This window comes from Anguilla anguilla, chromosome 12 (assembly GCF_013347855.1).
Source record: "Anguilla anguilla isolate fAngAng1 chromosome 12, fAngAng1.pri, whole genome shotgun sequence".
Classification (NCBI taxonomy): domain Eukaryota; kingdom Metazoa; phylum Chordata; class Actinopteri; order Anguilliformes; family Anguillidae; genus Anguilla; species Anguilla anguilla.
Window position 1 is genome coordinate 27,640,418 of NC_049212.1, and position 22,027 is coordinate 27,662,444.

General features: G+C 44.1%; 1 protein-coding gene across 2 annotated transcripts; it reads left to right on the top strand.

Moving 5' to 3' along the window:
• The first annotated feature begins 2,296 nt into the window (after positions 1-2,296).
• wdr81 (WD repeat domain 81) lies at positions 2,297-22,023 on the top strand. Of its 2 annotated transcripts, none has more exons than XM_035384951.1 (12): positions 2,297-2,536; positions 3,840-4,334; positions 5,491-9,080; positions 9,633-9,740; positions 10,428-10,621; positions 10,850-11,031; positions 12,051-12,216; positions 13,319-13,484; positions 13,845-14,675; positions 15,598-15,743; positions 16,181-16,363; positions 18,250-22,023. In XM_035384951.1, the coding sequence occupies exons 2-12, from the start codon at positions 3,889-3,891 to the stop codon at positions 18,568-18,570; spliced, it is 6,333 nt and encodes a 2,110-aa protein (XP_035240842.1). In that variant the 5' UTR covers positions 2,297-2,536; positions 3,840-3,888; the 3' UTR covers positions 18,571-22,023. The 2 variants fall into 2 exon arrangements, with proteins under 2 accessions (XP_035240842.1, XP_035240843.1); XM_035384952.1 differs by lacking the exon at positions 2,297-2,536 and adding an exon at positions 2,667-3,250.
• Positions 22,024-22,027: the final 4 nt, after the last annotated feature.

Consider the following 22,027-nt stretch of genomic DNA (forward strand, 5'->3'; position numbering starts at 1 on the left):
TGCACAAAGGTCTGGACAGAGTACACATTGACCAAGGATAAGATGTTGTCTTTAGCTTGTAGGTAAAAGCTATATATGGGTATAATTACAACAATGAAGAAACAAACACTGAATATTAAGATCATCTTAGGCCTACAGTAATACCACATAACAACTGGCCCTTGAGGCAGTTGGAATGTTAACCCTCCTCCCAGAAATATATCCAGACTCAGTGTATTTACCCACAATCAAATATAAAACTGTTTGTTTTATTCAATGGGAGCATTTTAAACTTATAGCTCATAAATGTATAGATTACCATCTTGGAAATTTACTGTCACACTTTTTACCAACCCTTAGTCCCTGGAAATATTGAGGCATCGTGGCACATGATCAAAACAACTGTCGTCACTTAGGGCTAGAGGGCTTAAGGGAAACTTTACGGCCTTAGTATACAAATGTTGTGAATGTTACCTGTCTTAGATCGGCATCTTGTGGATATTTTCAGAAATAAAATCTGATTCCTACAAAGTTATCATTAAACTGAGTATAGTACAAGAACCTTTAAATGTTAGTACAGTACAAGGACTGTTACAACAGCCCCTGGTATTGAGATAACTGCAGTTACTGTTGCAACACTAGTAGAGTAACTTCAAATTCCTGATAATTCCCTTTTCCCATTATTTAAACTGACAATTAAAGCATGTCTATGGGTGTCTGACCACTTTAGACAGATGCAGCTAGTACTGGTGATACAGGTTAGACCAAAAATATGAGGAGACGCTGCCTATCCTGCCTATTTTTGCACATGATGTCGACAGCCCCAGGATGTAATGTATAATAAATCAGCTTATAGGCACATTGACAAGCATGTGACCCTTTTTATATTGTGCTTTCTAATTTCTATGAACAAGATACTTTTTGTTCAAGCTAGTTAAGTTGTTGAAAATCCAGAACTAAATTCACTGTCTGCGTGCCAAGTAAATATACTAGTCATTGTATATGATGTTGTACGTATACGACTACAGAATTCTATGGTATATGCCACAATCCACCACAATAAATCGCATGGGACATAAACCTGGGCACTTGTAACACTGCTTTGATGTGTCACAAAACAATTAACTATAAGGCCAGATTCTCTTAGTGTCTCAGAACTGTCATTTACCATTGAATGTACCCTAGTAAGTACTTTATGATGTACCATAACTACAATATTATGAACCGGTGTCATGTGTGTTCAATAATTAATATTCATGAAACACATGAGATACACATTAGGTTTTTTTTGCAATTAAAGTTTCAATTAAGTCTCCAGCTGTTTCTGAAACCTCAAAATAGTTGTGTGCAATGACAACATTCCCCACAAATATATACTCAGAAATATTTCAACATTATTGCCCTTCATTGCAGAGCAGACTACATGAAAAAGACTGCCAAACTACAGCGTCAGAAGGGTAACATATCTTTGTCCACTATTGATAAAAGACTACTCATTAAAAGAAACCTAATTAGCTCACACGTTCCTTTCAGAATTTGCCATCCTATGCAAGGCAGATTGTAATATGATTGATTTTTTACTGTGTGCGCCGCTCATTTATCAAACCTTAGATACAGTAAGTTTCATTCTAAATTATCGCGTCCTGTATATGCATGAAAAAAGCGAAGTTATGTTTCCAGAGGTTGAATATAAGGACAAATTATTTATAGCGTTTATTCACAGTTATAAGCATAAACACCAGTTTTAAAGTTTGTGCCTTAACTTCTTTCATTGAGCACAGTGTTCAGGTTACGTATACCATAGGAATGAAATTGAAAGTAGGTAATCTTCTGAAGAATAACACGTACGACCACTGGAGGCATTACGTTGCTGTATAAACTGCTTTGGACCACGCATACTCCTGCAGCCAGTGGAAAGCCCCGGCAGATCGTCAGAAACTTCAGTAAGAAGTCCACTGTTAACCCTCGCTTCATTCAATAATTCTAAATTAATGTGACTGATCTGAAGATCATCAAAAAGGCTCATTCATGCCTCTTGTCAGCTTCATTACTGCCAGTTGACGACCAGCACGATCAAGTTTGCCATTATCTTTTTTTAAGCCCACAAGCCTACTTTTCCAACGAATGTACCCACTGGAATATGCCCACTATTAGCTTACTAATGTGACAAGAACATCAAATATACTTTGTTAAAGAACTAGAGTGAAACAGCTCAGCTTGCTTGATTTGAGAAGCTATTATTATTATTATTATTATTATTATTATTATAACTGAAGGTTGGGTCACATGAGAGCGCGAGATCGTGATGTGAGTCACGTGAGTTGTGAGGTGCAACAACATGGCTTCTATCAGCAGAAAAATAGGTTTACTGCACCAGACTGGCGCTACATGACTGTCCTGCATTTGAAGTACATCAGGTGTCTGATTACTCTTCATTTTGTGCAAGAGTGGAGCCTCTGGAGCAGATTTGTTTTTTTTGCAAATGGATATATTGGATAGAAGATGGAACCAGGGTTTTATATGAGTTAGCAATGTACTCAGCAGTACTGTGACAGAGGTACGTGCCACAAGTTAGCAAGTGCTGGCTAGCTTTCCGAAATGCATGGCCTTCGCTTGATGGGTACTAGTTAGCAAGCAAGCCAGCCTTGCTTGTTAGTGAGATAACAATCTTACTTAGATTAGATCAGAGAGCGGACCGTCGTCGCTTGCGAGGTTACTAGCTAGCTAACGCTTTCGGTTTTGTGTGACATTTATAAAATACTGTGCAAATCTAAAAGGGGAAGTGAGATCTAGTTATCGTAAACATAGTTATTTGACGAACTAGCTGGCTAAATGAAGTTGTGATATTGACGTTTATTCGTGGGGATTAGATTTGACTAGTAATTTGCAAACTTACAAGTTTGTAGGTTAGGGTGTATGCTAGCTGCAGAAACATGTTTTTTTAAATCGCGAGTTAGGAGTAAACATTTCATCCGACAGAGCCAAGTAACAGCTCTTGCTTGGCTTTAATTAAACAGTTAAACAGGGTAGCTTGTGTGTGGTTGTATTTAGTTAATCAACGAGCTAAACATTTGCTGACAAGCAGTTGCGTGGCTCTGCGTGGATACAACTGTCAAATGTCTCTTTTTTTACGCGACTTTCGATTTGTCACAATTTAGCAGTTGGGTCGTTTCCTTTTCATACACTTGTAACAACAGGTTTTCAGATTAGTAGCTATGGTTGCCTTTTCAATTAAAATGGAATTCATGCGATTGGCAACATTTACCTCAAGGTAATCTGTCGTGTACTGTTTCTCATTTCGCCTATTCTGGAAGGAAATATGGTATTGAGTTGATGTTTTAAAATTAAATAAAGCGAGTGCACGCAGTGATTGCAGTTAGCTTGGTCTTCCGCTTTTCTGTTGTACAATCTCTATCATGCACTTATAACAGTGAATAAATTGTTGTTTTGGTCTCTTTGGTGGACTAGCAGAGCATAGCTGTAATTGGTTTACTGAAGGCATTTTCAGTGGTGGGGTTGGAATACCGTTAAGCAGGCCATGTAGGACCCAGGAAACTAAACCAGAAATAGATTTGTAATTGTCATTTTGAAGTTTTATATCTAAGCTATACAATGTTTAATGTTTGTAAAGGTTCCCTGTGTTCTTGATTATTTAAGTTGATTTAATTTAAATTTGTAATTAATATAACTTGAATTTGGAAATAAAATTAAATGCACTCCAGCGCAAAATAAAAGTATTACGACTTATTTCTGTAAATAAATGGTTTTTGTACCTTTACAATTTTCAGGAGAATTTCATAGATGTGATCTGTTGCAATAAACAACTGCAGAATTTTATCTTTTGATTTTTTTTTTCCCAGAACACATTTCTAAATACCACTCCACTCACTGAACTTCAGCACCCCATGGATGCATGAGAGTGCTTTAGGTCAGGGCAGTGTGGAGGGAGAAGCCACAGGACACCATTTTGTTCCAGTACGGCCTCCAGAGGTGAGCATGGAGTGGCTTGTGACAGCCCTGGAGAGGGACCTGGGTGTGGACCGGCGACAGATGGGCCCAGGTCTGCGGCCTCAGGAGCAGGTGGCTCTTGTTCCAACCCGTTGGGTCCTGGGGCTTCGGGAGAGGAGGGTTACCCGATGTGCACGCTATGAGGGCGTGAGTGAGGGAGAGGTGCATACACTGCTCCAGCGCTCCCAGGTGAAGCTGCCATCTGGCTGGACCCGGGTTTGCATTCAAGGCCTGAGGAAAAGCAGACTTGGCTATCGGCTGTCCAGGGAACCAGGCTGCCAAGGGGAGGGCATCTCAGAGGATTCGTTCTTCAGTCTCATGCAAGGGGTTTCGGAACACAATTTCAGGTATCCTTCGGAAATTAGTTGTTATCACATTTTCTGGAGAAAACATTCAGTGTAATTACAAAAAAGAACAGTGTTTGACTGATTAACTTGTCAAAGTGTAGAACATTTGTCCAGCTCTGGGTACCACACTGTAAGAAGGATTAAGAAGCTCTTGGAAAAAGTACAAAGAAGGACAACTAAATTGGTTCCTGGCACAAAACTGAAATGATAAGAGGAATGATTTACTTTCGCATTTAATGTATTTAATCTCTCAGCAGAAGTAGGCTAACATGGAAATTTGGCTGAGGTATGTACATTTGTAACACAGATTAATTAACAAAATTGACTACACTTGATATTTTAAACTGAGTTCTCTGTCAGCAAAGAGACATAGGTGGAAGTTAGTTAGTTAAATCCCACACTGATATTAAGAAGTATTTTTCCTCATACAGAATTGTTTATGCATAAAGTAACTTGTCAGGGCATGTGATTGAAACAGTGACTTGTGGAATGTCTACGCCCTGGCCTGACACAGTGTTGGGTACTAAGGCTGTTCTGATCTTGCTGGAATTGTAGTCATGTCATAGCCATTGTGCTGACATAGTTGTATATAGTTATTGGTTAAAAGGCAATAAGTACTCAAATCAGTGCAGTAATTGTTATGATACATTAAGCAAAGCACACCTATTCAGTACAGAATGTTTAATATAAAAAATAAAATGTGTTGCTGGCAAGGGCATTTTGTTCCTTTGATGACAAGGCTGAGAGATGGAAAAATGATGAGTTGACAAGTGAGTCACTGAAGTAATCTGTGTGTGTATAGGAGTCCAGAGTGACATACACAACAAAGAGGATTGGGTCAGAGATATGTGCTCAAATCACACTTTAAAGCACTTTACTATTTTCTCTGAAATGTTTTGCCTTTTTTTCAGGGTATGGATAACCAAAAATAGTCAGATGATAGACTTAGTTGGAGTTGGAGATATTGCCCAAAGTGATAACAATAGTTACATGTTCTGGCTGGTCAGCATTCCCCAACTTGATGCTCTTTATGCAGCATGTGTAAAAAAACAAGCTTAGTTGTTCTGAATGACTGGCTGTTATCATCACACATTTTTTATGATGTACTGTAATCCTCCAGTTCTTTCCTGATTCCCCCCTTCCCTTCCCGACACAGGAACCTCTGGCGTCAGGCCCATCGGATCTATGTGCAGCCTTATGCAGGCACCGTGGAGCAGGCCCAAGTACTGGCGCTGGATGCTGTACGCCAGGCTCTGCAGGCTGTGTTCTGCTGCCCCTTCATCTCTACCGACCGGGTTTCTCCATCACTGTCCCCGGCTAGAGAGAAGGAGAAGGAAAACCCTTTCCCGGCCTACACATCACCTAAGCCTGGCAGAGACCAGCTTTGTCCTAACATTCTCCCTGCAGAGGGCCTGCTGGAGTCAGGAGAAATGCTCTATGTGGTGTTACCTTACAGTCAGTACTCCCTCTATGACATTGTCACCTTTAGCCCTGCCAAACTTGCCAACAGCAATGCCAAAGTTCTGTTCATCCTGTACCAGCTGCTTACCGCCATGCAGGCATGCCATTCTGTAGGGCTGTCCTGTGGAGAGCTGTCCCTGCAGGATGTAGCTGTAGATGAGCAACTCTGCAGCTATCTCAAAGTCAGCTTAGCACATTATGAGGAGCTTGGGGATGACAGGGAGGCTACGGAGAACGGAGGGGTAGGACACAGGCTAGGAAGAAGCCTAGAAGTGGACAGGGGCGATGGTGCCAACAATGGACAGCTCTGCTGGGACTGCTGTGAAGAGCTTAAATCCCTTGTTTTGGACTGGGTCCATGGACGAGTCAGCAACTTTCGGTACCTGATGGAGCTAAACAAGCTAGCCGGGAGACGCGAAGGGGACCCAAACTATCACCCAGTTCTGCCCTGGGTGGTAGACTTCACTATACCTTTTGGGAGGTTCCGTGACCTTAGGAGATCCAAGTTTCGACTGAACAAGGGTGACAAACAACTGGATTTCACTTATGAAATGACAAAAGAGGCTCTAGCTGCAGCAGTGGCTAATGGGGGCGGGGCAGGGAATTTTGCAGGAGACATAGGTGGAGCTATAGGGACCAGTGGTCCGGGGCAACTGGATCATCTTCATGTGCCACATCACATTTCAGATGTGTTGTCGGACATTACATACTATGTGTACAAAGCCCGGCAGACACCCAAGTCTGTGCTGTGCAGCCATGTACGATCGCAGTGGGAGCCCAATGAGTATCCAGCCAGCATGGAACGCATTCAGAGCTGGACCCCTGATGAGTGCATCCCAGAGTTCTACACAGACCCCTCCATATTTCGCTCCATACACCCAGACATGCCAGACCTAGATGTGCCTCCATGGTGTAACTCGTATGAGGAGTTCATTGAGGTGCACCGCCGCCTCCTGGAGAGTCGGGAGGTCTCTCAACAGCTACACCACTGGATTGACCTTACATTTGGTTATAAGCTCTCAGGAAAAGATGCTGTCAAGGCCAAGAATGTGTGCCTACACCTTGTGGACAACCACACACATTTGGCCAGCTACGGGGTGGTGCAACTGTTTGACCAGCCCCACCCACCCCGTCTTGCACCATACCAGTACTCTCCTCTTGACCGTCCTCACCTTAGCTCAGTCACGGTCTGCTCATCCTCCTGGCCTAACCCTTCACTTGAAACTGTAGTGGATGGCGTGGACGGAATGGTCCCGGAAGCGACCGGGTGTGAGTCAAGTGCCTGGACCGTAGTTGATCGGGACGAGGAGCTGGAGCAAGGCATGGAAGCCCTGGACTCTTTGAGTGCTGCTTCTGGTACTTCCACTGCAGCCTCCTCCTCTGTCCCACTGCCATTATCCAGTGTGGTTGCTGGGAAAGCCCCTACAGAATCCACAGCTACGACTTTATCCCAATCTCCTTCTGTCTTTCCAATTGACGGGACTGCTAATGTCACAAATGTCCTGGGGTCTGGCATTCGAAGTGCCATGCTACAAAGAGGCAGCAGTGTGAACAGGAAACATAAAGAGGGGATCGCCAACTCTACTAACACTGAGGACTTCAAGATTAGTCTACCAGAGGGATTCAGCCCCCTTCAGCCGCTTGAGGAGCTGGAGAGGCTGAATAACTTCCTTGGGAAAGGACTGCATGCACAAATTCATACTAAAGGTTCTGCAAGTGAATCTGGACATTCAGACTTGTCACTGGTAGCCACTCCTTCTCTCGCGATACTCTTCCAGAGGGATATGCAAGCCCTGGGTGTCCTCATTACTGAGATCTTTTTCTCCCATAAACTGCGGCACGTGAAGCCGAGCACCTCCCTGACCGATCGGTTCCAGGTTGTAATGAAGTTGTTCTCAGCTAGCTACCATGATGTGCCCCTACCCCTACTACCTGCCATAGAAACCCTACTGCAGGTCCACAAGCACTCTAAATTGACCAGTACAAACTGGAAGGAGAACAGGCTCCCCAGGCCTCTGCTTTTTGAATATGACCCAGTTTTTGAGGGCCTCCCCCCTCCCAGTCCCTGGCAGCTTCTCAGTCCGTTTCTGTCACCACTTCCATTCCCAACCTACTTCCGTGCTCTTCATCAGTTCATCTTCTCCTACCATGCCAAGATGGAGTCCATCAGCACCACCCCAGGCCGTGACATCATCTTCCACCTGTGGCGGCAGCTGGAGTATCTGTTGCAGGGTGAGATCACGGCAGAGGGACTGGAAATTCTCCTACCCTTTGTGCTTGCACTCATGTCAGAAGAGTCCACTGCCGTGTATGCTGCCTGGTACCTGTTTGAGCCCATCTCTAGAGTGCTAGGGCCACGCAACACTGCTAAGTATTTGTTGAAGCCCTTAGTGGGTGTGTATGAGAGCCCGCGGTGCCTGCGGGGCCGTTTCTACCTCTACACCGACTGCTTTGTGCTGCAGCTCATCGTGCGACTTGGCCTGCAGGCTTTCTTGTCCAGCCTCTTGCCCCATGTCTTGCAGATCCTTACGGGTTTTGAAAGCTGCAGCACTGGGGCTGGGGCTGGGGCTGAGTGGGAGGGAAACAAGGCCCTGAGGAGTGGCAGAGTAGACCTAGGGGAGGAAGAGGATGAAGACTATGAATGTGGAAAAGGAGGGGCATCCACAGGGTCTATAAGCGGAAAGGCAGGAGGGGGCAGTGGAGGTGGTGGTGGTGTGGTTGACGCTGGGCTGATGGATTACTCTTCAGGGATCAGCTTGAATGACCAGGTCTTCCTATCTGAAGGCGAGGACTTCCAGAATGGTTTCTACGTCAACAATGGGTCAGGAGCACCAGGCGGGGTCGGGCTGCATGGGAAGCCACATTGCCAGAATTCTGTGGTGAAGGACCAGGACCAAGAGTCTCTGAGCATGGGGAAGTTGAGTGACAAGAGTAGTGCCAGCGAGGTCTCTATCGGAGACACTGACTCTGCCAAGGACCGGACCAGCCTAAAGTCCGCAGACAGCAGTCAGGACCTGAAGCAGGCCAGCGAGGGGGAGGATGGAGTGGAGCTGGAGGAGGAGGAGGAGGGAGAGGAAGGAAAAGAGAGCACAGTCGGTAGTGTCCCCAGTCTGGAGCTCACCCTTTCAGGCCACACTGAGGAGTCTGACTCCACAGTGGTCACCCTGGATGGGAAGATTTTAAGCAGGATGGAGCTGGAGGAGGCGGAGAAGGACATGGTGGGAGAAGAGGATGATTCAGACCTCACAGAAGACTCTGAGGAGAAAGAGCACAAGATACTACTGGGTGAGCTAGCGCATTTGTTCTAATGTAACAGTTTGGTCTTATGCTTGGTTGCATCCATAATGCACTCATCACCATTTTTACTTGCTTCTATGAAGTCAGTCTTAATCAAATGATGATTTAGCCTGTGACCTACTTGTGCAGAGTACATTTACCATATGTAGGGCATATGTTATAGAGACTCTCTCTCATGAATGGTGAACTCCACTAATTCCTTGCTACACTGTAAGTTCAGGTCAAAAGAGGACTTTGTTCCTGACCCACATACAGCTACATTTTGAGTAATGTGATTAATATGTGTAAAGAAAAGCCAAATGCTTCATATAGGCTAGTATTGGGTCAGGTAAAGGGAGTATATTCAAAACCAACCAGTTTTTACTGTTCGGCTAGGATACTAATTTATTGACCCTACTGTTAGCGAAGTTGTTAGCAATTTGATACATAGGCCTATTTATGTTATTCCAGTACTTCAGACTGCACATATTTGATTGTGGATGATTTTAGTTAAATTGTCTACCGTGGGGAGCCACTCAGCTTTTTTCTGTTTCTCTGCAGACACTGTGTGTAAGACGGTCAGATGGCTTGCCGCAAAGCTTGGGCCCACTGTGACATCTCGTTATGTTGCCAGAAATTTATTACGCCTGCTCACGACCTGCTACATTGGTGAGTGATATTACAATCACTTATTTAGGGGTGCACTTATTCAGGGGTACAATTTTTTGTGGAAATCACAGTGGTGCCCAATATGTTATTTTATAAATTGTATTTTATAAACACAAAATGCCTCTGATTTTTGAAGCTACAGCCCATGTTATATAGGGGTAGGGCATGTGTTTGGTATTTTTTGGCTGACTTTTGTTTTTTCCTACCCTTCTTATTGCATAACTGTTTCTTCTCATTGACTTGACAGCGGAGATGTAAAGTAACATATTCAACTGTTGTCTTTGGCTCTAGAAGAAGATACACAGGATGCATACAGAAAATTCAGAAAACAATGAGTCAAAACCAGCCAGCATGTTGTTTTCTTGGTATTTTGCTACTATTTCATACAGCTAATTTTCAGCAGTGTTGTAGTTAAATATCCATTTTGTAGGTATCACATCAGATTTATATGTTATTGGCAGGAAGCTAACTAGCAAAATGTGTGTGCATTTGTGTGCGTGTTGTATGTGCATATTTGTGTCATGCACTTGTGCATTGAGTTTGTGCCTGGGTGCTTTTTTGTTGTGTGTGTTGCGTGTGTGTGTAGGATTATAAATGTATGTATGCATGCGCTTGTGCATGTGCACATGTGTATGCTTGCGTAACATTGTCACTGTTTGTCTGCCTCTAAATCCTCCCTGGTTCAAGGCCCTGACAAGCACCAGTTTGTTCCCTCTGCGTGGGAGGAGAACAGTGTGGAAAGTGTGGGCAGTGTGTACGAGAAGCGGCCTGTGGTCGGGGACCAAATGGCCCGGCCTGTCCTGGACTGTCTCATCTACATTGCACACCTGTACGGAGAACCTGTGCTCACCTACCAGTACCTGCCCTACATTGGTTACCTGGTATGGCCTGAGTCTTCATATCTTCAGCTGCAGTTTTCAGTAACGGACGCTTGTTTGACGGGAAATTAATCAGTACTGCTGTAAGAATTACTGATCAAATGAGAGCAGTATTTGTGTTGTTAAAGTTCAAGTTCTGCTCACAAGAAAGGAATTTAGTTCTGGTTGTGTGCTCACTGGCCTTTACTGTTTCTTGGTGTGGTGTAAGTAATTTGATTACCTACTTTCCAGGTGTCTCCACCTTCCTCCTGTCGCTTGAACACACGTAAGGAGGCGGGGCTACTGGCAGCAGTGCTCCTCACACAGAAGATCATTGTTTTCCTGTCTGACACCACACTGATGGACATGCTGATGAAGATCAATCAGGATGTGATCCTGCCTCTGCTAGATGTGCTCACCTCTCCTAGGATGGGGTAAAACCTCATATGGTCCAGGCACACACAGCATTCCACACAGAATATATACCACACGCAGAACATACAGCATCACACACAGAATATATACCACACGCAGAACATACAGCATCACACACAGAATAGAATATACAACGTCACACACAGAACATACAACATCACACACAGAACATACAACATCACACACATAATATACAGCATCACACAGAATATACAACACACACAGAACATACATCACGCTCAGAACATACAACATCACACACAGAATATACAATATCACACATATATATGTGTATATACAGTGAGCTCCATAACTTTTGGGACAAAGACTTTCTTGATTTGGCTCTGTACTCTACAATTTTATATTTGTAATCAAACGTCTCAGATGTGGTTAAAGTGTCAGCTTTTATTAAAGGGTGTTTTTGTACAACTAGCCCCCCAAAACAAGCAGGAGCCTGGCAGAGCACCACCAGAGAACATTCTCAGCGCCTGGTGATGTCTTTGGGTCACAGACTTCAAGCAGTCATTACATGCGCAGAATATGTGACAAATTACTAAACATGACTACTTTCATTTACATAACATTAATATGTCCCAAACATAATGCTGTCCTGAAATTGGGGGGGGGGGGGGGCTATTTTTGATTACAAATGACTAAAACTGGAGCAAAATCAGGAAAAAATATATATATATATATATATATATATATATATATATATATATATATATTATGAAGCTCACTGTACAACATCACACAGAACATACCACATCACACACGGAATGTATAATGTCAAACACAAAACGTCCCACATGATTCACAAAACTTGCCACAAATTAGTAATGGCATAGTTGTAAACTATTCTAACACAAAATTGAGTTTTCACAATACGGTCTACCACTAATTCTGAGCTTGGAGCAGCAGTTTGAATTTGTGTGCAACAGCTGTAGATTTGCAGTGCAGGCTTTGCAGTGCAGCGGCTGAAAGTCAGGAGTGAAACACGTTGACCCGCTCTGTTCAGTTTTCCCAGCGGCGTACAGACACGCTCTGCGGTGTGTCTGAAGACCCTCAGCCTCATGGCCCTCATTTGCCTGCGCATCGGCAGGGAGATGGTGCAGCAGCACATGGTCGACACCCTGTGCAGGTTCTTCAGAGTGTTCTCCCTGCTACACAGTCTCCACACACAGGTAACCGGCCCTCTGTGTGGCTGTCTGTCTCTATATCTTTGTGTCTCTATCTTTCTATCTCTGTCTGTCTATCTCTGTGTAGCTCTACACTTTATCTCCATGTCTGTCATAAACACACACAAGTACACACAGTAGAGGATGTCACATTATTGGCACCCTTGATACAGATAAGCAGTAAAGGCTGTATAGAATAAAGAACAGCGATAGTGAGCTGTAATTTATGCTTTACCCTTTGCACTGATGCCAAATCTGGCCAATCCTCACCCATTTTTGAGGTGTTCTATTTAAGGTTTTATTACTCCAGATGTGTGCATCACACCATTTACAATACTGACTTAGTTTAGTTCATTTTCATAATTTCGGTACTAATGAAGTACCACAAATACAAAGGAATCTAGGCGAAAATGCAAAAATGCCGTTGTTCTTCCTTCAGTTTGAAATGAAATTCTGAGAGATCATGTATATATAACAGGTAAACCTATACATGTTCTGGATCATGAACTCCTTGACCAACAGTGTACAAAATCTGGGGGTGATATGCAGAACTACTAAAGATCTATAAAGCAAAATGTAAGCAGTGTACTCTGCTGTCCCATAGTGTCATCATATTTCACTATAAATCAACTCATGAAACTCACTCTTGCATGCTTTTCTCTATTGTGGTCTCATCTGTCCATAACACCCAGTTCCAATTGAAGTTTGGTTTTTTGACCACACACATCAGCAGTTGCTTTGGTGCTGGACGAAGGACGGTGATGCTAAAAAGGAGGCAAAGAATCTTTGATGTTGTGCAGTTGTTTTGTATCTACTGGTCCTGGGACTCTTGTTAAGGTCACCTACATGCAGATGTTATCACTCAACTCTTTGTAAATTGTGCAATGAGCTGAGATCCTGGACAGACAGCAACCAAATATCATATTGAATCATTTAGTTGAGCAGCTATCAATTAGAATTTCTTTTGAAGGCCTCTCAGCCATAACAATTTGTATGGCCCTAAATGCAAGAATTGAATTTCCTTAGCAGACAGAAGACAGAAGGCTCAGAAGCAGACATAAGAAAGGGCTAACAGAGGACTGATTCTGAACCCACTGCTCTTACTCAGGTGGACACGGCCCCTCGCAGGGAGGTAGGAGAATACACCCTGGTGGATCTGCACACCCCAGAGGGGACTGAGGTCACCTGTGAGCTGGGGGTGCTGGAGGAGCTGCAGGCCGTGTTCAACTCTGAGATGGCCTACGCTTCGTACATCCCCTTCAACTGCCTCATCGGTGAGAAACCACACACACACACGCACACACACATACACACACTCTTTGCTGGCTTAGCTTCGGTACTAACCAATCCCAGCCCTGCTTAGCGTCAGTACTAACCAGGCCCAGCCCTGCTGGGCTTCAGTGCTAACCAATCCCAGCCCTGCTTAGCTTCAGTACTAATCAAATTCACCTCTGTTCTGCTTTGGCTGTTTCACGTTAGAGGGTACAGGGTGATATAGCTGCTGGTGTTATTGGATGATATTGCTGCTGTTGTTATAGGGTAATTATAGGTGCTGGAGTTGGTGTGATGTAGCTGATGGCTGTCTTTGATGCATCTCAGAGGTATTTTTAAAACATTTATATGGTTTTCTACAGGCGATTCTGCGATCAGAAAGCTGGTGCCGAACCACGAACTGGTTTGGCACCTGGCGCAGTCTTATCATGAGCAGGTCAGCCCAGGTAGCTCTGACCCTCCACCGGCCGCGGGACCCCAGGCGGACGGCCCTATGTCCCCCAGTCACCTTTCTCCAGGCCTGGGCCGGCTCGCGGGCTGCAGCCCCTTCCCCGCCCCATCTTCCAGCTCCACCCCCATGGGCGGAGACCCCCTCCCCGAGTCCGGCACCTTCGGTAGCCACCTGGTGGGAAACCGCATCCAGGTGGCCCAGGGTTCGGACGTTTGTGGAAGCCCCAACCTGTCCACACTGGACACCTGGGGACGTCAGAACTCCGGCCACCTGCCTCTGGCCGCCAACCCGGGTTCGTCCTTCGCCACCTCCTTCACCTCTGGCTCCTCCTCCTGGGTGCTGGGCCCCACCCCCGAGGACAGCGCTCTGAAGCAGGAGCTCCCGCGGAGCAGCCGCGCCCTCCTGGGCAACTGGCTGGCCTACTGGCAGTATGAGATCGGCCTGAACCAGCAGGACCCGCACTTCCACTTCCACCAGATCCGCCTGCAGACCTTCCTGGGCCACTCCGGCACGGCCAAGTGCCTGGCGCCGCTGGCCGGGGAGGACTACTTCCTGTCCGGCAGCAAGGACAAGACGGTGAGGCTGTGGCCCCTGTACAACCACGGGGACGGCACGCGCGAGGTGGACCCGCGCCTCACCTACGCTGAGCACCGCAAGTCCGTGTTCTACGTGGGCCAGCTGGAGGCGCTGCAGGAGGTGGTGAGCTGTGACGGCACCGTGCACCTCTGGGACCAGTTCACAGGTGAGCGGAAAGTTCCGGGCCTCAGGAGTGCCGTCTGTAGCCTGTTCTTGTGCCTGCCTGTTTGAGGGAATGCGATTCTGCCTCACACGTGCGAGTGGTACTGATCTGGTGAGCTTGGGAATCACCATAAATAGATCAGAGCAGCCAGTTCTGAACAAAGAAACATTGCCACCGTGATATTATTTGGTCAGTTATAAACAATTCTAACAAAAAAACTCAAAATTATATGTAGCCAACCAAATAGCCTACCCTTATAACTAGCCAAAAATTCTAATTATCAAATGCTTGCTCCTGTCCAAATCCCAAAACAACTATAGATCAATTTTTTGTCAGTTGAGTGAGTGAATATTTTAAAATGTTGTATGTGTCTGTAGTGCATAGCTCTGGTGATGTTACTAACAGTGTTCTTCATGCAAGTTGCTAAGTCAGATTTACGTTTGGTGCAGCTTAAATTTCTGATGGAGTGGTCATTTTTGGTTGCTTGCATTGCTCCCTAGTTTATTTTATTTATGTAACCTTTATTTATGCAAGCAGTCCCACTGTGGAACCAAATCTCTCTTTTATAGAATCTTAATCTTCCCTCCCACCCCCACTCCCTCGCACCCATATTTAATTGATTAATCCTGGTTATTCTGGTGTCTTTATGCTTGTATGTTTTTTATGGCTTGCTATGGGTGAAATCTGTATGCATTTAGAATCTGTATTGTTGTTCTTTAGTCCTTTGGTGGTGTGGAATGCACCCTTGCTCTTCTGGGAATGTTGTTTGGCAGGTCTGGCACTATTGAGCATAGAACTCGTTATGTTGCGTGTTGTAATGTATGAAAGGGGGTCGGGCGATAGTAACCATGAACAGGAAATGACTGAGTGCTTCTGCTTGTTTTTTTTGTCCTTTTCCTCTCCCCTGTCCCTGTGTGTGTTTCAGGAAAGCAGATCCGTACGTACGAGCCTCTGGATGGGAAGAACCCCATCACTGCCGTGACCACCATGCCCCCGCCCCACTGCGGCGTGGTGTTCGGCAGCGCGGACTCTGTGCTCCGCTTCATCGATCCCCGAAAACCGGGCCTGCAGGTGCCTCTCCGCTCCGGCATTACATCATTTACTGTCATACCCACAACCACTCCAGGGGGCAGATACTTTTTCACGGCATTGTACATGTCAAAGGCACCCTTAAGGGGCATAGGAGCCAACCATTTTTGTGTTGGCTCCATTACAGTGGGGCTGTGATGAGGCAGTATTACTGGGGCCACAGAGAGACCACACGTTAGATCCACTGCACTCTGTTCTTTACAGTAGATGGTCTCATTCTCTCTCTCTATCTACTGATGATGCTGAAAAATGTCAGTGTGATAAATCTGCTAAAATTCAGTAAAGGGTGGGAATACGTGCAGTACAGTTAAGATGGGCTTTGGGAAATGGGCAGAACTCCTGTTGCCAGGCAGGGAAGAGGCCAGGAAGGCAGGAGCTGTGTGTCTGTGTTAATGGGGCTGTCACCTGACTGTCCTCAGCACGAGTTCCGACTGGCCTATAACAACGTGAGCGCGGGGCTGATCCGCTACCTGGCGGTGAGTCCGGGGGGGCGCACGGTGGCGGCCGGCTTCTCTTCAGGATTCATCGTGCTGCTGGACGCCCGAACCGGCCTGGTGCTGCGCGGCTGGCCCGCCCACGAGGGCGACATTCTACAGATGAAGGTGAGGCAGGGGTATCAGGCTCCAGTCCCGATGGTCCACAGTGTCTGCTGGTCCCGATGGGCCACAGTGTCTGCTGGTTTAACTCCAGTCCCGATGGGCCACAGTGTCTGCTGGTTTAACTCCAGTCCCGATGGGCCACAGTGTCTGCTGGTTTAACTCCAGTCTTGTAGGACTGCAGTGGCTGCTACAAAGTTTACTACAAAGTTAACTACAAAAGAACTGTATTTTATGTGTATTTTCATGTTAATACTGCTGCATTGAATTTTAACTGCTACCCTTTTATGGTAAATGAAAAAAAGAACTTCTGCTCATTCATTTTCATCACACTTTGATATATGTTAACTACTAATGTGTAAAAAAAAAAACAGAAAAGAAATACATGTTGTCCAAGCATAAAGTCACACAAAAAGGCACAAGAGCATTCATACACTTAAATCCTGTTCAGTTCAACAATAAATACCACCAAACTGCTATCATTACACAGCCGTACCTGTAGCATTATTATCCTAAAAGGAAAACCAAAAAGAAAGAAAGAGGATTGCTAAAGAGGGTCAGGGGAGCTGTGGTGCAATTTGAAGAGGTGAGGTGGTTGGTTGGAATTGGAGATTGGTATGAAAGAGGTGGGTGGGAAAGCTTGCATGCTGTGTCCAGGGGAGGCTGGCAGTATTTTCGACACGCTACTTGTGCTGGTGCTTTGCCAGGAGAAGGCACATATTCCCATCCTTGGGGCTCTTCTAGAGAACATTCAGATTCAGAATGCTCAGATGTGCCTCTGTGAATGGATATCGGTTAAACATATTTATGAAAACTCAGGAACAGCAAAACATTTTTCAAAGCTGCAGGGTAGCCTAGTGGCAGGGTGTTTGACTTACAGCTGTAGTTGCTGTATCGAGCCTCTGGTGGGTATATAGTGTTCTCTGTTGAATCTGGTTCAGTGTTCTTGACCTAAATGCTTGGTTTTGAATCTGGGTCAGTATTCTTAAATTAATGGTTCCTATGCTGAATCTGGGTCAGTGTTATTAAATTGATGTTTTGAGTTCAGTCTCAGTCAGTGTTTTTGAACTAATGATTTGGTGTTGAATCTAGGTCATTATTCTTAAACAAATGGTTTTAAGTTGCAATCAGTGTTCTTAAATTAATTGTTCTGCGTTGAATCTGGGACAGTGTTCTTTAACTAATGGTCCTGATTTGAATTTCAGTCTGTGTTTGTGAACTAATGGTTTTATGTTGAATCTGGTTCAGTATTCTTGAACTATTCCATAATGGATCTGTTAAACCCACTGCCCTGGCCAAATTCCCACAGAAACGGTCTCTCTATATCTGGCCACCTAATCACCCCTATGTCTGATTAGCTACTCAAATCCCCCTAGCATTTCTATCGACTGATTCCCCAGGTTATCACTGCAATAGAGAATCTAGTTCTCAGTTATCCTGCCTGGTTAAATAAAGGATAAAAAAATTCTGTTGAAAATTCACATAAAAGTGGAATTTGAAATGTGCAGGTAGAAATGAAAGCCCTCTTGGGTTGTGCAGAAGCAGTCAACAAATCTGTGCCGAGTTGAGCCAATCCGGAGAAGAGCAAACTTTATTTAACCCCCGTAGGCAGGGTCAAGGACTGTGTCTCCAGCCTTAGAGGCCCAAGTTCAGGTAAATATGGACAAGGATTACTCATTAGGATTTCTGTCACAAGCAACACTGCCATATACACACTTCTGAGACTTCTAACGCAGGGTAATTATTTTTGGGTATAACCCAGATAGATCAGATTTTTGAGATGGTGAACACCAAAAAACATTGTCAGCCAGCATGGTGTGTGTTGTATTTATTCTCTCTGTCTGTCTCTCTCTCTCTTTCTCTCTCTCTCTCTGTCTCTCTATCTCTCTCAGGCTGCAGACGGAAACCTGGTTATCAGTTCCTCCACAGATCACACACTTACAGTGTGGAAGGAACATAAACCTCTCCACCAGTACAAGTCCCCCTCCGATCCCATCCACGCCTTTGACCTCTATGGTTCTGAGATTGTGGCGGGTACTGTGGCCAATAAGATTGGAGTATATTCCATGATGGACATCTCCGCCAGCCCTGCCAGCTCCACGAAGCTCAGCTCCGAGAACTTCCGCGGGACACTGACCAGCCTCGCAGTCCTGCCCACGAAGAGACTGCTCCTCCTGGGCTCAGAAAATGGAGCCATCAGGCTCCTGGCCTAGACTAGTTCCAGGTTCCCCTGCTCAACCTGGGAATGGCTGAGTGTCTTTCCCCCCAGCAACAGATTTTTGTTTTCCTGTGCCACCTTTACCCCTTTACCCCCATTCCATTCCAGGGATGGAACCTTCTCAAGCTGTACTGTTTCGGAACCTACTAATGCCCGACTGGTGTGGCTGGCTTTAGTTTTCTATTGTAGTTCTCAGGCAGAAAGAGATTGCACAGTTTTTTCTAGAATGATATGCCATGTAAACTCACCCAGACAGGAGAAAAAAGTCTCAGTCTTTCATCTGGAAAAACAATGTGTTAAATAGCTAGGTGGCTAATCTTGAAAAATTTCCAGATTGTTATATTTTATGTACTCCTTTATATAACTTCTGTTTAGGGCATTGCAATTTGTAAAAAATATGTTATACATGTATTGTTTGCTAAATATAAAGCTGGCATAGCTATCAATGGCTGTAGCTGTCACACCTGCGTTGGTGGTAAGGTGAACTTGGCGAGAAATAGTACAAGGCAATTTGGAAGCGTGATCTTTCAATTAATTTGTGAAATGCATGCCAAGGAATATTAGCCATTAGCCATAGCCTCCCATGATATATCCGACTGCTAGCTCCACCCCCGGAGTTTCAGTTCACCTAGTGGGGCTGTACCATTGCACAGTTTTTGGGGGGAGCAGTGGGGGGGTGTCATTTCACATCTTTCCCATTTAGATGTAGAGTAGTTTGTTTTAGTTGTATTATTATTATTATTATTAATAAGATACTAAGGCTGAATGAGAGCTCTTCAGAACAAATTTTTTAAATATGAAAAATAAACAGATGAGCACTACTGGTGTAGTGATATGGACCTTGTGCAGAGGACCTTGTACAGTCTTTAGCCAGTGACCAAAGTAACATATTCTTAATTGTCCCGCATGCATAAGGAATAAGGATGGATTGGTAAAAGAAAACAAACAATAACAGAAAAAACTGCTAATTTTTCTTTTTGATTTTCTTATAAAGCACTCAAGACTACTGAAGTTGCTGCTGTGGCTTACTAAACGAGCTGCGCAGGTTCAGTCCAGCATTCTTCTCCACAGGAAGAGGTCAGGAGAACAGCTCAGGAAGGAGGAGCCAGATTGGGTTCAAATGTAGCGTTTACACTTTCCAAATAGATGGGACAAGAGCACCAAAAAAAACGGGATTCACAAGTCTGGTTACTTCTGTGATAGTTCTGCTTTCATGTTCTCTTAAGTGTACCAGGAACACAATGACTATGCAGTATTTGAAAATATAAATATCTTTTAAAGTGATTGCCATGTATGTATACTAAAGAATTTTCTTGACTATATATTTTATTAACCATGAACAATAAACCACACAAGATTTTTCACTGGACACTGAGTCTTTCCGCATGGTTTCGACTCCCAACTGTCGCAGGAGATGGACTGAGTTTTACTTGAGATCAGCTCAAGGGTAACTACTAGCGTTGGTGTAGGTCAAGTGAAAACAAACAGAACCTGTAATTATGGAGTCGCATTGTACATAGAATTCAGCAGAAACTGGCATGTTTTGAAACCTTCCCTTTTTAGTTATGTTTCTCTCATGCTTGGATACTTTTTAATTGTAAATCAGCATACATGCCTCTTCAGGATTTATCATAAATCTACAATAATAGCGGTTGTCTTTGATGTTTTGACTGTCGGTTAACAGGTTTATTAGATAAGGTTCAAGAATTTGTTTTCAAATATCCAATTTCCATGTCTATAATTACCATTTACAGGTGTCTGAATTTTCCTTTTACAGTGCCCAGAACTGATTTTATGAAGGTTATAGCTGAAAGCAGTAAGGAATTCCATTCTAGTGACTGTTGAAGGTTTCTAACCTTTCCAGGTCAAGATGGGCAATGTAAGTACATCTTGGTCCCAGATGGAGAGACAGTCATATTGCCAGGGTTTTCAGTATGAACTTCTGTCTATATCTTCTGAAGAGAAGCACATCTTTGGGCTTTGGACACCAGTCACTACACACTAACATGTCTCCTAATGTGTCCAACCTAGAAATGGCATTAGATTTATTGCACTTATTTCTGCCCCTTGTGATAAAAAAAGAAGTCCAATCAACTAAGGGGGGAAAACTTTTATTTGGAGGTGTGATGCCCGTTGGTGCACTGTTATATTGAGTCTGAAACAAAGCTTGAGGTGCTTATTTTACGTTTTACTGCCAGAGAGAGAGCGAGAGAGACGACACAGGCAGCCCAAGTACAATGAGATGTGTTGATTCCTCCAGTATCAAAAATCCTGTTTTACTTTAATCACCCCCTAATATTTGTGGGTGAACATGTATGTGTCAGTGAATGATGGGGGAAACTATAGCTGAAAGATTATAGCGTTCATATATTTAACAATGTATACCAAGTAGCCTGTTAAAGACATTTAACCTTAGGGGACCAGTTGTATGAGTTGCTTGAATGAGTATGATGCATGATCTGTTGAGCAAGTAATCAGTTTTCAGGAAACAGGAGCTTTCCTGAAATCCAAATGAATCATTGTAAGAGTGACTGAAATGGGTGATTCTTGTCTGTGAAATACAGACTGTTTTATTGGCTATGATTGCTTCAAGGTTATTGTGAAAGTAAAATTGTAGAGCTGTTCCACCCACATTTCTGATCCACATGATGCTTGGACAAATCAGTGTCCAGTCAGTTAGGTCAGGGGTGGTCCTGGGGCATCTCTGTGAATACTGCTTTTCAGGCCAGTTGAATCTGCTCTAATGTAACCTTCTGTAGATTCGTCTTAATTTGACACTTTGTGTACTGTTGTATTACTTGCCTTATTAGCCCCCATGTATTCATAATGGCTATGCTAGCCATTATGAATACATTTTACATGTTCATGTCCCAGGACAATCAGTCAGATGAACTAAGGCTTTCATTTGTGCTGTCTGGAAAATGATTTGTTACATCATAGACACACTGTTGAAATGTGTTCGAAATGTGTTTTCTAAAAGTGTGCACTCCTGGTCACTGACACTAAATTGGCTAGACAAACCTGTATTGTGTTAAGATGAATTTAAAGAAAATGTCCTGAAAGAACTCCCAACACCTGTTTTCAGCAACATTAATTGATCGAGAGATTGGCTTGAACCAGTATACGCAGGGGTCCCCCAGGGCAGAGTTTGGGGTCACTTGAGTTGGGTGATATTCCTTGCTGGGGGATGTTTGTATCCCCAGTTTGTCCAATCAAGTGGAACCCTGAAAATCAATGTTATTTCAAGTTTAGTTTAAAATTTGTTACCACATCCATGACTTTTGTAAATATTCCATGAACTTATGTCCTCTTCAGTAGGAACAAAGTAGTGGCCTGATGAACAGCAAATAAAATGTCTTATTCCTCTATTTCATTTTAATGAAATAAACTAATACAATGGCTATTTTATTTATTAACATGTTTAATAAAATACTGCATATGCAAAGGTTCAG

Coding starts and splice junctions, on each gene's coding strand:
- wdr81 (XM_035384951.1), top strand. CDS start 3,889: ATGCATGAGAGTGCTTTAGGTCAGGGCAGTGTGGAGGGAGAAGCCACA. Junction 4,335..5,490: donor GTTTCGGAACACAATTTCAG/GTATCCTTCGGA, acceptor TTCCCGACACAG/GAACCTCTGGCGTCAGGCCC. Junction 14,676..15,597: donor CCTCTGGGACCAGTTCACAG/GTGAGCGGAAAG, acceptor TGTGTGTTTCAG/GAAAGCAGATCCGTACGTAC.